This window comes from Cervus canadensis, chromosome 17 (genome assembly GCF_019320065.1).
Source record: "Cervus canadensis isolate Bull #8, Minnesota chromosome 17, ASM1932006v1, whole genome shotgun sequence".
NCBI lineage: Eukaryota > Metazoa > Chordata > Mammalia > Artiodactyla > Cervidae > Cervus > Cervus canadensis.
The window spans coordinates 58945125-58962501 of NC_057402.1; the positions used below are offsets into that span (position 1 = coordinate 58945125).

At 43.3% G+C, this 17377-nt stretch overlaps 1 protein-coding gene across 1 annotated transcript in view; it reads left to right on the forward strand.

The window, feature by feature from the left end:
• The window catches only part of GABRB3 (gamma-aminobutyric acid type A receptor subunit beta3), a 279117-nt gene that overhangs the window by 214806 nt on the left and 46934 nt on the right, over positions 1 to 17377 (forward strand). Inside the window, exons 5-6 of the mRNA XM_043434472.1 lie at positions 12579 to 12661; positions 15171 to 15308. Coding sequence (XP_043290407.1) covers positions 12579 to 12661; positions 15171 to 15308 — 221 coding nt within the window. The remainder of the gene's footprint in view (positions 1 to 12578; positions 12662 to 15170; positions 15309 to 17377) is intronic.

The window sequence follows — 17377 nt, forward strand, 5'->3', positions numbered from 1 at the left end:
ACCCCATGAATCGCAGCACGCCAGGCCTCCCTGTCCAACACCAACTCCTGGAGTTTACCCAAACCCATGTCCATCGAGTCGGTGATGCCATCCAGCCATCTCATCCTCTGTCGTCCCCTTCTCCTCCTGCCCCCAATCCCTCCCAGCATCAGGGTCTTTTCCAATGAGTCAACTCTTCGCATCAGGTGGCCAAAGTAGTGGAGTTTCACCTTCAGCATCAGTCCCTCCAATGAACACCCAGGACTGATCTCCTTCAGGATGGACTGGTTGGATCTCCTTGCTGTCCAAGGGACTCTCAAGAGCCTTCTCCAACACCATAGTTCAAAAGCATCAATTTTTCAGCACTCAGCTTTCTTCACAGTCCAATTCTCACATCCATACATGATGACTGGAAAAACCATAGCCTCGACTAGACAGACCTTTGTTGGCAAAGTAATGTCTCTGCTTTTTAATATGCTATCTAGGTTGGTCATAACTTTCCTTCCAAGGAGTAAGCGTCTTTTAATTTCATGGCTGCAGTCACCATCTGCAGTGATTTTGGAGCCCAAAAAAATAAAGTCTGACACTGTTTCCACTGTCTCCCCATCTATTTGCCATGACGTGATGGGACCAAATGCCATGATCTTAGTTTTCTGAATGCTGAGTTTTAAGCCAACTTTTTCACTCTCCTCTTTCACTTTCATCAAGAGGCTTTTTAGTTCCCCTTCACTTTCTGCCATTAAGGGTGGTGTCATCTGCGTATCTGGGGTTATTGATATTTCTCCCGGCAATCTTGATTCCAGCTTGTGCTTCTTCCAGCCCAGCATTTCTCATGATGTACTCTGCATATAAGTTAAATAAGCAGGGTGACAATATACAGCCTTGACGTACTCCTTTTCCTATTTGGAACCAGTCTGTTGTTCCATGTCCAGTTCTAACTGTTGCTTCCTGACCTGCATACAGATATCTCAAGAGGCAGGTCAGGTGGTCTGGTATTCCCATCTCTTTCAGAATTTTCCACAGGTAGAGGGAGATACCCTACCACCTTTAGGAATTAGTAAAAGAACATCAAACAAAGCTCAAACTGAGTGGAAGGAAAGAAATAAAAAAGATCAAAGAGAAAATAAATAAAATAGTGATTAAAAGAATAGAAAATATCAGTGAAACCAAGAACTGTTTGAAACTATCTTTTTTAGAAGAGAAAGAACTGAAATAAATAATTGAAAGATGAGAAATATTAATAACAACCAATACCACAGAGATAAAAATTGTAAGAAAATATTAAAGAACATTTTATGCCAACAAATTGGATAACCTAGAAGAAATAGACAAATGTCTAGAACATATAACCTGCCAAGACTGAATCAGGAAGAAACAAGTAACTTGAACAGACTGATCATTTGAAGTGAAATAGAATTATGATAATAATTTTTAAAAGCTAGAAAACAAAATCCAGGACTGGACAGCTTTACAGGGGAATTCTACCAAAAATATAAAAAACTAATACCTATCCTTCTCATACTTTTCATGGGGTTCCCATAGTCAGAGCAATGAGGTCTCATAGTCAAAGCTATGATGTCCATATAGTCAAAGCTTCGGTTTTTCCAGTAGTCGTGTATGGATGTGAGAGTTGGACCGTGAAGAAGGCTGAGTGCTAAAGAATTGATGCTTTTGAACTATGGTGTTGGAGAAGACTCTTGAGAGTCCCTTGGACTATGAGGAGATCAAACCAGTCAATCCTAAAGGAAATCAGTCCTAAATATTCATCTGAAGGACTGATGCTGAAGCTTAAGCTCCAATACGTTGGCCACCTGATGCGAAGAACTGACTCATTGGGAAAGACCCTTATGCTGGGAAAGATTGAACGCAGGAGGAAAGGGGACGACAGAGGATGAAATGGTTGGATGGCATCACACATTCTATGGACATGAGGTTGAGCAAGCTCCTGGAGTTGGTGATGGACAGGGAATCCTGGCGTGCTGCGATTTGTGGGGTCGCAAAGAGTCGGACACAACTAAGCGACTGAATTGACTGATGATAACAAAATAGCATTGCATTTGCATTAGAACAGACATATCTGCCAAAGAGAGCCCAGAAGCAAACTCTTGTGTATATGTTGAAATGATTTGCATCAGGGTTGCAAAACTATTCAATGAATAAAGGAGTGTGGTTCAACAAATATTGCTGGGGAAACTTGGTATTCATATGTAAAAGAGTAAAGTTGAATGCCTACTTATACTTTATACCCTATATGGAAATAACTTGAAATGGATCAAAGATGTAAATGTGAGAGCTAAAAGTATAAAATTCTTAGAAGACATAGAGGAAAAGTTTCATGACATGGATTTGGCAATAATTTCCTGGGTATGACATGAAAGCTGTCTATTGCCTATAGAATGAAAAATAGAAGAAAAAATTAGAAGAAATAGAAGAAATAATTTAGAATAGAAGGCAATAGAAGAAATAGAATAGAAGGCAATAGAAGAAAAAAATTAGATAAATTGGACTACATCAAAATTAAAGACATTTCTGCACCAAAGAACAGAGTTGACAAAGAAAAGGCAGCCTTTAGAATGAGATAAAGTATTTGCAAATCATATAGAAGGGTAGTTAATATCAAAGGAGGGGATATATGTATACTTATGGCTGATTCATGCTGAGGTTTGACAGAAAACAACAAAATTCTGTAAAGCAATTATCCTTTAATAAAAAATAAATTAATTTTAAAAAGAACATATAGAGAATTACAGGTCAACAACAAAAAAGAGATCAGTTCAAAAATCGGCAGAAGACTTGAGTAGACTATTTCTCCTGAGAAGATATACAAATGGCCAATAAGCGTGTGAAAAGATACTTAGTATTATCAGCCACTAAAGTGGCTTTGAAAATCAAAAGTGGTTTTGAAAATCAAAACCATGGTGTGATACCATATCCATTAGGATAGCTATAATCAAAAAGTGGGGAAAAGAGTAGTGTTGACAGTTACGGAGTGATTGGAACATTGTGTGCTGCTGGTGAAATGTAAAGTAGTTCAACCATTGTGGAAAGCAGTGTGACTGCTTCTCAAAAACTCGAACACTGAATTATCAGATAATCTAGCAATTCCGTTTCTAGGTATTTACCAAGAGAAGCAGAAGCAGAGAATCCAACAAGTACTTGTACACTAATGTTAAGCACAGCATCTTTTACAATAGCAAAAAGAGAGAAACAGCTCAAATGTGAGAAATAACTCAAATGTACACTAAAAAATGAACGTGTTATATACATACAATGGAATATTTTCAACCTTTAAAGAGGTTTGGAAATTTGATACATGCTACACCATGAAAACATTATGGTAAGTGAACTAAGCTGGACACAAAGAACAAATACTGTGTGATTGCACTTATATGAAATACCTAGTATCAGTAAGAATGAAGTCACCAGGTTACCAGGTCCCTGAGGGAGATTATGGGGAGTTATTGGGGAGTTAATCAGGAGTTATTGTTTAGTGGGTATAGCAGGTTTTTCCTTAGATGATGAAGAAATTCTGAATATGGATAATGCTGATGGTTGCACAGTGATATGAATATAGTTAATGCCACTGATCACTTACAAATAGTGATAAAAGGTAGATCTCATGTTAGGCATATTTTACTCTAACTAAAAAAGTGTGTTTGTTTCATGTTTAATTCTGTTGTGTTCATTTGAATGCTGTTTGGTTTTGCTTTGTTTAATAAAACTCAGTTGCATACCGATTTTCTGTCTTGTACCTATCATCTTCTCTGTGTTTTCAAAGGTTTGTCTTCTTCCTCTGCTCTTAGGAAGGTTTTACAATGGACTCTCTCCTTCCCACTCTGACTGTGGTCCCCAGACCAGCAGCAGTAGCAGCATCTGGTAGATTCAGAACTACAGACCTACCCACATCTCTTGCTCAAAATCTGCATTTTAACAAGATCTCCTCAGTAACTTGTGTCATTAAATGACTTGCAACTGTGTCAATTCTGTGTCTTTGTGTTCAGTATAGATTTCACTTCAGCACTTGCCGAGAGATTCCTTGCACTCTTTTCTCAGTTTTACATTGTCTATCTATCTTTGTCTTCATCTTAGGCTGTTCTTTCCTTATGTCTTCCTGTCTTTGTTTTAAAGGGAATTCATGCTTTTTGACAACCAGACATACATCTTCCCAAGTTTTAAACTTCCATTTTGCATGCTTACGTACTTTTCATAGAATATCTCCTTGTTTATTCATCATGTTAGTCCTTAGCTGAGCAGACCCATGGAGACAGCGATTTTTCTGGTGAGACTTTGAACGTGGTGACCTTGGCCCCCTGCAGTCTCAGGCTCCATTGGGAACCTTAGTCCTTAGGATATAAATCTGAAGGTCAGGTTAATGCACTCCCTTTGTTATGTCTAGTCACCATTCTTTTCCAGTGAGTCCTCCCCTAGAAATGCTGGTTAGCCCACTCTTCCATGAAGTCTTATGCAAGGTGTGGTACTTTACATACTCTTCAATGACACTTCTGCTCTGGCATGCTTGTTTCCATGCCCTGTGGATATCTATCTCTAGTGGCAATGGCTTTACTTGGAGGTGATGGGTTGTGTGCGTTTGACTGTGTCCCGCAACCACTTTCAACTAGAGAGTGTGCCCTTGAAAGCTGTGGTGGTGAGGGGGGAAGGGAGGAAGCCGGAGGGTGGGGAGAGAGGGAGGGGAGGGAGAGAAGAGAAGCAGGAGAGGGGAGAGGGGCTGGGAGGCTGCCTTAGCAGGCAGGGCCAGTCTGTCATCCTGTCTGACTCATGTTTCTCACTCCTTCCAGTGGAACTTACCGGGGTGATAGAGATGTTCTAGAACCTGTACCATCCCATAGGGTAGCCACTAGCCATAGGTGACTAGGGCTTCCCAGGTGGCACTAGTGGTCAAGAAGAACCAGTTGGCCAATGCAGGAGACTCAAAGGATATCTCTTTGATCCTGTGTCAGGAAGATCCACTGGGGAAGGAAATGACAACCCACTCCAGTATTCTTGCCTGGAGAATCCCATGGACAGAGGAGCTTGGCGGGCTACAGTCCATAGGGTCCCAGAGTCAGACATAACCAAAGCAACTTAGCGTAAACACGTAGGTGACTACTGAACACTTGGAAGGTTGCCACTGCTTCAGAGGAACTGAATTTTTAATTTGATTTCATTTTAATTAATTTAAAATTTAATTATAAATAGGAAAAAGGACTTCCCAGGTGGTACAGTGGTGAAGAATCCACCTGCCAATGCAGGAGAGGCAAGACATGCGGGTTTGATCCCTGGGTCAGGAAGATACCGTCGAGAGGGAAATGGCAACCCACTCCAGTATTTTTGCCTGGGAAATTCTATGGACAGAGGAACCTCACAGGCCACATACAGTCCACGGGGTCACAAAGAGTCAGACATGTCTGAGCACGCACGCACATGTATGTGGCTAGTGGCTATCTTTCTAGATATAAACCCCACATACACCACCCAGGTGCCATCATTAGATCCAGATAGTTCAGTTCAGTTCAGATCAGTTGCTCAGTTGTGTCCAACTCTTTGTGACCCCATGAACGGCAGCACGCCAGGCCTGCCTGCCCATCACCAACTCCTGGAGCCTACCCAAACTCATGTGCATTGAGTCAGTGATGCCATCCAGCCATCTCATCCTCTGTCGTCCCCTTCTCCTCCTGCCCCCAATCCCTCCCAGCATCAGGGTCTTTTCCAATGAGTCAACTCTTCACATGAGGTGGCCAAAGTATTGGAGTTTCAGCTTTAGCATCAGCCCTTCCAATGAACACCCAGGACTGATCTCCTTTAGGATGGACTGGTTGGATCTCCTTGCAGTCCAAGGGGCTCTCAAGAGTCTTCTCCAACACCACAGTTCAAAAGCATCAATTCTTCTGTGCTCAGCTTTCTTTACAGTCCCACTCTCACATCCATACATGTTGACTGGAAAAACCATAGCCTTGACTAGATGGACCTTTGTTGGCAATGTAATATCTCTGCTTTTTAATGTGCTGTCTAGTTTGGTCATAACTTTCCTTCCAAGGAGTAAACGTCTTTTAATTTCATGGCTGCAATCACCATCTGCAGTGATTTTAGAGCCCCAAAAATAAAGCATGCTACTGTTTCCACTGTTTCCCCATCTATTTGCCATGAAGTGATGGGACTGGATGCCATGATCTTAGGTTTCTGAATGTTGAGCTTTAGGCCAACTTTTTCACTCTCCTCTTTCACTTTCATCAAGATGGTTGGGGAGACTCAAAGTCTCAAAGTACTTTTTTGATTCTCTCAAAATGTTCTCTCCCTTCCTGTTAGAGAGTTGAACCTTCAGTGTTTTCCTTGAGACTACCTCAGTCATCTACCCTGACATTTCCATTCCTGGCAGGTGCTTGAGGCTCCGACACACACTGTTCTTTTGGTTTTGACTTATAGCATTATTGCCAGTTTTGGCCTTTGAGTTGTTTTATCACCATATTGCTTGAAAATCAGGAGACTGTCCGTGTCATTTGCCTGATATGACGACTCATTTTACCAGAATTGATGTTCGTACAACAATAGTGGATTTATGCTGAAATCCAGAAGTAAATGCTCTTGTTATAGGAAAATGCTATCTACTAAGGGCTTTGTAGTTTTCTGGCACCCCTGAGAAGTATCAGGTTATGAGGCCCATTTATTTATAAGATAATTTATGCTTTGCTAATTGTGTAGTTTCTTGTATTGTATCTGTTATCTATGATGGCCACAGTGTTGCTGCATAACAAACAGCTAGAAAGCCTATTTTCTAATGATAATAAGTGCACATTGCTTGTGTGTCTGGGTGATTAATCAGCATCTCTGTGGATTCTGGCTGGTTCCCCCACAGACTCAGAGATGGATGGGTCTCTGCTCCCTATGTCGATAGTCCTCCTAGAACCAGCAAACTCGTTTGAGCATGGCTTTTTCACAGCAGAGGCAGAAGCACAAGGGGACCAGAAACACAGAATGTCTCTCGGAGGCTAAACTTGGGACTATTAGTCCACACATTCTGTCAGACAGAGCAGGGCACATATTGTTTGAAAATCAGGGCCATAAAGTTGTCCAGGAGTGGGGAGACAGTTCCTCTTTCGTGAGAAGAATTGCAAATGACATGGCAAAGAGAGTATGTACTGGGAAGGGTAAAGGAATGGGGCTGCCAACCCGTTCAACTTACTGCAAGGATTTTCCCAGCAACATACTCAATGAGTCTGTATAGCAAAGGCAGTTGGACATGTCTGAGAATTTCTCTTCATGTGTTTGTTATCAAATAAAATGGGGGAAACTTCAGTGTTGGCTGTGTTCTGTGCCTTCTCCACAATGAATAATAAGCACTTGCTTTAGAAGGATGCTCAGTTCACTTCAGTCGCTCAGTCATGTCTGACTCTTTGCAACCCCATGGACTGCAGCACACTAGGCTTCCCTGTCCATCACCATCTCCTGGAGCTTACTCAAACTCATGTCCTTTGAGTCGGTGATGCCATCCAACCATCTCATCCTCTGTCGTCCCTTTCTCCTCCCACCTTCAATCTTTCCCAGCATCAGGGTCTTTTCCAGTGAGTCAGCTCTTCGCATCAGGTGGTCAGAGTATTGGAGTTTCAGGTTCAGCATCCTGAGAAGGATGCTCGGTTGATCTGAATTATTTGATCAGGTCCTTTAACCTCGCATTTGAATTTATATTCTTGGAAAAATGATTGATGTCTCCACTGCCTGGTACTCCTGGAGTCAATACAGAATTGGAGATAAGTGTAAGTTACATGGGAGTAGTTGCAGAAGGCTAAATGGCTACCCATAAGGCAGTGCCCTGAGTGTGCAGCTGTTCTGTGAGCATAAGTAGCAACCATTGCCAGACTTCTCAGACATTTGAGCATCCCCAGTGCAAGCCAGAAGTCACACAGGAGGTCCTGCTAACTTGCTCCTGGTCCTGTTTAACAAGATTTTAATTAAAAGGCCATGACGTCAACAATGGCAGCATTGTGCTCTGATCCTCATGAGCATGGAAGCCAAAAAACTCACACGCAGGAAAATCAGCCTGCTGAGGATTTATTCTGCAACTGAAGGATTCACAGACACCCCCAGGCTGTCAGCACATGGAGTATCACCCAAGGATCTTGACCAGTGGGCCCAGGTAGCCTCTCAGGATGTCAGTAAAAGTGCAAGGCCAGAGCTCCTACTGGCAGTGCTTGCAAGAGGGTGAGTGTCCCCTCTGGCTCTGAGATTTAGGGGATTGAAACCAGGAAGGGCCAAGCCACCTCTTTTCCTTTCCATGTTTTCCTTGAGTTCTGCTCTGCCTGTTACTCCTGGTTCCCACATTTTCTAAGTCATTTCTGCTCAGTGAACATCTACGGGACACCTGCTGTGTGCCTGTGGCTGTTCTTCTAAGTACTGATGGCTCCAGGGGACCAAGCTCTTCTCCAGGTCCATCTAAGGATGAGCAAGGAACCTGCAAGTCAACAAATGGAAGGAACGGTCCTAAGTGTGATGACAACAATAAAATGGGTGGTGAGAGGAGAGACGGCAGAACTGAAATACTTTGGTTCTGCAAGTCCTCGGAGAAAGCTAGTTAAGGACATTTTAACCTCTGTTCTATCTGGTGTTAACCACGAATATAAAATATCCGTGCAAGTGGGGAGGAGAGTGTGTGTATTGCCCTGTGATTCAGTGTAGGTGTGGGTCCCAGAGTCCCCGTTTCCCAGCAAGGACAGGGAGCACTGTGGTACCTTGGCCAAAGAGCTGGCATCTCAGGTAAGTGTTGGTGGTAATAGTAGATGCGTACCTGACCAGCCAAGAGCAATGTTTTCATCACAGCCTCTCCAGTGCCCTGTGGAGAAATCTGAGTTTGTGCAGATTGACAAAATCTTCATGACAGGAAGAGTTTGCATCTGCCCTTACTATTCTTTTTAATTGTTGGAATTTTAACAGTGGAAGTGCCGACACCAAAGTACATCTCATAAGCTTGACATAATTGAGAAAGTAAGAACATTTTGACCTGCTGAGAGCCGTTCTTTCCAGAAGTAGTTTCTAAACGGTGTCCAAAGATGGCAGATGTTCCATTACAGATTTTAAAATTGCTGAGATGATACTCCCCTAATAAAGTACACATTATTCCTTGACTTTTCATACTTTGGACTGCTAAACATATCTTTAGGGATATATCACTTACGCAAGACTACCTGCTAAACTGTACCATATTCCACAAGGGGCAGAATGCCGCTGCTGTTACTGCCGGTGTAGCATGGAAATATTCATTTTCTCCCTTTACATGGTATATTTCCAACTTGTCATATATATGAGACATATGCACAGATACAATTTATGTGTGTGTGTATTTTGGTGATCATATATGTCATAAATATGTACATATGACATATTTCTATACCATACTTGCTCTTCTTTGAAAAAAAGAAGCAGGTTTTTAAAAGGTGGATATATTTTGTAATTTAAGGCAGACAAGGTATCAAGGACATAGAAGAGTGAATGCAGGTTTCAGATTGGCTGGATCTCAGTGCCACACATGCCTTCCAGTAGCATTGTATGTGACCAACATCCTTACTGTTTCCAAGCCTTGGTTTGCTCATCTTCAAAATGGGAAGAAGATGAATACCTCTACAGTGTGGTTGTTGTGAGATGGAATGCATGAATACTCAAGTACTGAGCCCAGAGTTTGGCACAAAGTGAACTCGCAACTAATCTTATGTAAAGTGCAGATGTGACTGCATGCTCTGACTGAAAAAAGAGGATCTACTGGAGAGAATCTTCACCCAATATTTCTTATTGACTTCACCACTATTTCTTAGAAATAGGAGTGGAATTCTCAGCTTTCATATGGAAGTGGAGCTGGTTGTTGGTTAAAGTCACTTCTCAGGACAAATAAAATTGATTAGAAAAAATATGAAATGTGTGTGCCTGTGTGTGCGTGCACACATGCTTGCATGTCAGGGATTATGCAGCTAGAGCTTGGATGCTACTGGGGCTTCCCTGCCTTTGGTCCATCTTCATTAACTAGACTTGAGTTCTCAGTTCTGTAGACTATGAAATTCCCTCCTATGGCTTCTGCAAAGTCCCTGGGGTACAAAATTTGGTCATTTCACTGCAAAAGTCCAATCTCCAACCTGCTATGAGTTTAGTCAACATGATTGATGGTGTGGAGGCTCTGGCCTGCTCTGTTCTTCTTGATCTTTCTACTCCCCTGTTTCTTTTTTTCTTGCCTTTTTGTCTCAGTGGGAGACACTGTGTCCTGAATAGGCTCTCATGACTTAACTTTCCACCACAAGAGGGTTTTCTGTGTATTTCTTCCATAGGAAGAAGAGTAGTGCATAGATTTTATACCTTATTCCCCAAGTCTGTAGGAACAGGACTCCATATGATAGTCAGTATGATACCAGAAGACAGGACAGCAGCTGTACTGAGGATACTCACCAATTCTACTAGCTTCATGATTCCCATTTCCAATGATTCCTATGAAATACTCTACATAAGTCACAATATATGTGAGTCCCTCCACATGTGTGTGTGTGTGTGCATGTGTTTTAATGATGATAATTGGGAACAAAAAAGGAAAAGAAACAAAAATGGTTATCTCGGTTATTGACTTGTGAAGTGAATAGGTACTAAAACATGTAGGAAAGTTTTAAAATTTGAGCATTTCCAATAGAGATCTTTTTCTCCTCTTTACAAAAATTTATAATTTTAACAGAACTTTATTCTAATTTTGCCTTATAGGCATCTTGCAAGGATGTCGGGTTGACAGCCTGCCATAAAACATGTCAGAATTTCAAAGTGTGAGGCTTGTTCTTCAGTTGGCTAGGAAGTCAGATGCTATAGAAAAATATACCAAAGAGCTATTTGTTGACTTTGGATAGAATGTAATCCACTCTTTGGAATGATGATTGGAAGTGTTATGACATTTGGAAAGGACATACTTTCACCACTGGTGTGGATCTTACAGCATATGTCTGCACGGCACTTGCATGCTATTTGTAGAGCAAAAAATAGCATTGACCCATCACTGCCAAATAGATTGATATTTTCCCTCACTGTACTGCTCAGCCGTTGGAAATTAGAATTTTCCTCAACTGCTGCTTAACCCAGTGCTAATAGAAGGACATGCTTTCCTCTGTTCCTTTAGCACCTGCATTTAGGATCAGTGAGACAATCCTAACATAATTGGCACATGCCTGGTGTCTGACACATGTCTTGCAGCAGAACTTGCTCATGTTGCCTAAGTGGTAGAAGGTTTATTATGAATGATGTTCACATGGAAGTCTATCCAGAGAAAACTCGATACTAGGCTTTGAGAAAGGTAGACCTTAAAAATGTCTGGAAGTTCTGTGTAACTCCAGGGATCTCAGGAGAAGACATTCTCACTTCTTCCTGCTTGAGATTCACCACTGAATGAGCACAGTCCGGGCTTCCATTCACACAACTTCCACATTAGCTCTGATACACTGTTCCCTGAGGTGTGTTGTGCGTGTCCGGCAACACGTGTGCTGTGGCCCAGCCTTAGTGCTGCTGTCTCCTCATCATTGACTCTCTGCATTGTGTCCACCTCTGTTATGCTTTCTTATGCCTGACTCTCCAGTTCAAAAATGGCATCACAAACCTCTAATTCATGAACTTGAAAACTCAGCTCTATTCTCATCTTTAATTCATCCCCGTGAAAGGGAATTCATTTAGCTCTGTTTTGCCTTTTGTCAAGCTGCATCCTAGACTCTTGGTCGACTCATTATTGGCTGTCCTTGAATCAGGGACCCAGCCCAGTATGTTAAGCTGGGTCTGTGGTGCAGGAGGGCTGGCAATTCTAGAAAGAGAATAAAACATGGTAGCCTAATCATTGCATTTGCAACAGAGGCTTTGAGTAGGTTGGTGTCTCTAAAATGAGGCTTTTGGCAGAGTAGGAAATGAACTTAATGTTTCTGATCTTCATGTACAGTGGGTTTAACCATTGCCCAGTAGAGGCTTAACTATCCTTAGGTCACAATATAAATCCTTTCTATGGTTGCAGTTGACCTCAAGGGATACTAACCCACTGAATTTTGATTCATAATCAATAATGTGGAAGCCAAATATTCTCTTTGGAAAGATAGATGATCTTGTGGTGAAAAGGCCTGGAGTATTATTAGCCCAACAGACAACTGTAATAAAATAGAATCAAGTAGAAGTTTGGCTCAGAGTTCCAAAGTGTGGCCTGTGGATTGGAAGCTACATGAATATTTCACACTGAAAGCAAAAAAATTCAGTTTTAATCTAAATCAAAGGTGTTACCACCAGGTATATTTTCTCTGTGCAATAAAAGTTAGAGTGTCACTAGACAAGGAGACAGAATAAAAATTGAAAGTAAGTGCTTCCTAAGAAGCCCCTTTCTCTGCCCCAGATTATTCAAAGTTAACAAGATAAAATTATGTATATATGTTGCTGTTTTGGATAAAGCAGGCCTGCAGTATAATGAAAAGCTATTCATTTAGTATATATCATGAAATATATTTAATCAGGTATGCTTTGAGGAAAGGGGTCCTACCTTCTGGTTACTCAGTGTTTATCTAGGAGCAGTTTTTCTGCTGTATTTCTCATCCCATCTGCCCTTTCTCTGTGTGTTTCAGAATCACGACGACTGCAGCGTGCATGATGGACCTGAGAAGATACCCCTTGGATGAGCAGAACTGCACCCTGGAGATTGAAAGCTGTGTGTATCTGTATTTCTTTTTCATCCACTTTGTGTTTTAGGCCTTCTTATCATTATTTGGCAAGGCATATATAATTTTTTATGACATAGTTTTTAACTGTCTTAAAGATGAGAGGTTTAATCCTCCACTCTGCAAATTTTGCTTTCATGATAGAGAGAGGGCAAGAGAGAGAGACAGAGACAGAGAGGCTCAGTATAAAGAGTTCTCCACTCTAATTTGACTAAGAGTCTGTCTGCTGTGCTGAAATAAAAGAAGACAAATGCTCTCCATCTCGGTCTCTTCGGTGAGAAGCAAATGAACTCTGAGAGGCAGTGTCTCACAATTGTGCTTTATCATGCAGAAGTTGCTGTGCTCCCGGGACCCTCTGCAGTTGGCGTAAACCTCATTTCACATTAGGAGCTTAGCTTTACAAGCCAGCTATTTTTACGTCTTGGCAATTTTCTTCAATTTGAAGAGTATTCAGATGCCTTATTGATAATGCAGTGTTGAGTAGCACTTCTCTTGTGGGGCAAGAGCTGCATCCACATAGTCTCAGAAGCAGATGTCCTGCTCCCTGACCTGACCCCTGGCATACCCAGATACGGCTGCCACCACCGTGTCTTCTCCTGGTCTGCTGTACATCACTTCATTGTTAGCCTCAGGTGGATTTAAGTTGCCAGCATTTGTATTGAATTCGGAGGGATGGCAAATGACTGACTTTGCCATGCGTTTATTGCATGTATGGTGAGAAGTGAATGTCTTAGTGGATGAACATGCCGGGGAGCTGCCCTGGTGGCAGGCTCGTGTTTACACCTCTTGATGTGCCCCTTGCTTCCACACAACACGATGGCTGTGATTGCTGAGAGCTGTGCTTTCAGAAGGTGAGGGATGTGAGATCATGCCCGGGGATGCACAGGATATTTAGCATGAAGACTTCAGGGAAAGATGATGTTGAAGGGCTAATAGTTGAAGGGCTACTTTAGGAAGTTAAGTAGATTCTGTGTGGTCAGAGGACACAACTCCAGTGAGTTGATGAAAGTTTCAGGAAGGTAAATTTGGGATCTAAGTGAGGGAGCAGCTCCTATTCCAATTGGGAACCATAATGAGTGGCCTCGGAGACTGTAGATTCTATTACCACAGTCTTTAATTGAAGTGGAGGATGGGCAGGAAGGTCCTTTTTAAAGCAGTTGAACAGAGGAGGGATTCTCCCAGTTTTCTGGTGACCTGACTACACATGTATGCAAAATCTTTTATTAAAGTCAAGATGCAAATGTATGAAAGAGTGGGCCACTTGAAGACTTGGATGTACCCTCAGAGGGCATGTAAGCTCTGCACACAGCATGCTGGTCTGAACCACAGCCAGAAGGCCAGAGAGGCCTGTGTGTGCAGGGGAGGGGGCATGTACAGAGGGGTCAGCTTTGTCGATTCTTGGGGTCCTTGAAAGGATTTTGGACTTGTTTTGCTAGTTGCATTGGGAACGTCTGAGGGCTTTAAGCAGAAGCGTGACTTGGTGAGATCTGTGCTTTATTAGCGATCACCATGACCACTGGCTGAGAATAGAGTGCCATGCAGTCGGAAGGGAGGGTGGAGACAGAAGGTGTGCCCACCGTGATCCCGGAGGGAGCACAGCAGACAGACCAGGGACAGCGGGGACTGTGGGGGCAGTCATCCCCACAGCTGTGGTCTGTTTGTATAATGTCAGATATTTCGTATCTGCCTCGTATTATGTGTTCAAATAAAAAAGTTTTTATATTCATAGGCTGTTTTTCTACAGGTGTGATTTTTAATTGACTTTACCACTAAAGTTGACCCAATTCTTTAGAAGACTCCTGAGTGCTGCAAATAGCATCAGATACTATTGTCCTATTTAGTCATTGTCAAGAAGCATTGATTGATTACCAAGTGAGCACAAGACCGTGCCAAGAGTTGATTTTGAAGCTATAATCTGGCTAATAACCATTCCTCTTTCTGCTGAGAGCACTGCTCAAATCTCTAAGGGCCAAGAGAGTCCCCACAAAAGGCATTTCTAAGGTCGGCCCAGCTCATGGCCAGGAACACCTTATGACACCATCCAAAATGGCCCGGCAGTTGTGAAACATGGATTGGGCAAGTTCACCCTCAGTGTTCTAACCTTTCCATAGTTGTTGAGAGAGCTGCCTTTCCAGAATTCTTTAGAGTTTTTACTTTTTCTTCCAACCATCTTATTCAGTGCTGTGAGTATGTTTTTACTTCATTTCTGTGCAAAGTCCAGGTCAACCCCACAATTAGGCTTTCCAGGCAGAACTTTGATCAGAGTGCTCAGCCTCTCCAGTCTCTCTGCTTTTCAACACCAGCCTGGTCCAAATCGGACAGCAAAGGTAACACAAGAATATCTAAAAGTTAGTTCTTCTAATGATAATGCAGAGACAAGCACATCAATACATTCCCTTCACATGTGGGCAAGCTGTTACTTCTGTTTTACTAGTGACAGTTTCTTTAGACAAAATGATGCTTCATTTCTGTGCTGTCCCTGCTTCTGTATCCTGGCAGATGGCTACACCACAGATGACATTGAGTTTTACTGGCGCGGGGGTGATAAGGCTGTGACCGGCGTGGAGAGGATTGAGCTCCCACAGTTCTCCATCGTGGAGCATCGTCTGGTCTCCAGGAATGTCGTCTTTGCCACAGGTGAGCCCTGTGTCCCCTCACGCTCTCTGGAGGGATACTGGCTGCCTGGGCCACATTGCTGTCATTGTGAAATACTCTGCTGCTGATTCACAGTGCTCAGTCCCCCAAAAAAGGACCATCATCAGTCATTCATCATCTTCTGTGCCCCTTTTACTGTATCTAGAGAGAATGGATGAGCTCTGATGGGTAGGAAGGAACAGCTGACCGGGAGATACTCTTGTGTGCTTGTTACTGAGAAGTTAAAAGGCTGAGGTTGAATTTAACCAACCATTGTTTGATAACATAAACAACTTTCTCTCTGGGCAGACCAGAGGCCACTGACAGCCTTGGAGGCAGGAAGGAAGGGGAGGGAGGAAGACTTGAGGAGGCAAGCGCTGTGCTCTCCAAAGTAAGAGATCTCCCGTCTTCTGGGCTGGCAGTCAGCCCCGGTTCCAGGAACATGAGCCCCTGCCGTTAGTGGTGCCTCTTCAAACACAGTCATCTGCTCCTGCTGTCATCTGGGAAGCTGTCCCATCCTGGGTTTCATTGTCATCTTTGTTTCAACTGTCCGAAGACTGAGAAGTCTGTGCTTGCTGAGGTTTTTTTAGAACTTCCCTTCGTGTCTCTTACAGTGGGTGGTGCTTTCTCAGTGTTCTTGCTAAAGGCTGCGTTGTAGCTGAGAGGATAAAGGGAAGTGCTCTGTAAACTGAAGGTTGTCCTAAAGGCCACAAACTCTGGGTGGAGGCTTCTCAGTGAGGGCAGAGCGGGGACCTCCCACCTCAGCGTTTTCTTGACCTTGCAGCTTAAACCACACCAGGTGGAAAGTGGTTAGCCTGGTCTTGTGCCGGCATTCCTGTAGCCCATGGCCTGCACTCTGCCTGTGGCCTCTAGCCGGAGTGCCCGGGACTCACGGCTGCCTGTCTCCCTAACCTGGCCACCTTCACTCTTCGGCTTAATCGAGATGCTCTCCCTCAGTGAAGGCTTCGGCCTCTGCTCTGCCCACGCGCTGCCTCCCAGGCGGGCTGAGGTGACGGCTCTGCACCCTGGCAGTGCTGCGCCAAGCCTGTAGGAGGGGCCTGGCCTGGGCACAGCTGGCCACGCCCCTCGCCTCCTCCTCGTGGGATGCCTGCTATGCCACGGATATGCAGCCGGTCCTCATGGGGCCAGCTTGCCTCCTCTCTGCCTATCCTCGTGGACCAAGGAATGTGCAAGCAGACAGATGCCTGGATGTTTAAGATCTGTCTTCATGCACTGCGACCTTCTCCTGTGTCTCAAGACGTCCTGCAAACATGCCTACAGTCTCTAGAGAAGACACATGGTGGCGCTCACCTTGGGTGGGTGGGAGGCTGGAAGGCACGTGGGCTTATCATTAGGGAGTAGTTTCCACAGCCAAGAACATTGCCTTGTGATGTGTTGCAGAAAATGATTTTTTGCTTTTAAAACTGGGTTTCAAACTGTTCCATGCTCCAAGTGATGTGAGCAGCGGTCTGCTCAGAACTGAGGGATAGTCTTGTCTCACTGTAGGAGTCCTACCTGTGCCTGCCTTTGTCTAGAAGATTGCAGACAGGGCTGATTGGGCACTGCCTAGAGGCCCTTTTGTTGCATTTCCACGCAACCTCCTTAAAAGCCTGATGAGGCGTCTGTGGAGGGTAGGTGCTTCCATGTGGAAGTGCAACCACATAGAATGGCCTTCCTGAATCCTTTTGCTTAAAAGCACTTGGAGGCACATTTTTCTAGGTGCAGTCTGTTTTTCTTTTAAGTATGGTGGAAGGTATCCTAAACACAGCTGGAGATGATACACACTGCAGAAATGGGGGCAAATACTTAAACTCATGATGCTGAGAGTGAGCCTGCCCTCAGAACATGATGTTTAGTCCTCTTTTCTGTTCTTGCTAACTTTCTGCATTCACAGGGTGTCACTGGGGGCTCACCATCAGTTAGTTTATCAGTATCAGTTGGTTTAAACCTCTCATCCTTCAAAAAGCCTGCATTTTAAAACTATTCTAATTTGCTTACTTATGTAGAAACATCATAGGACACACTGTTGCAAAACTATTTCGAAATACAATATTATACTAATTATTTCCTTT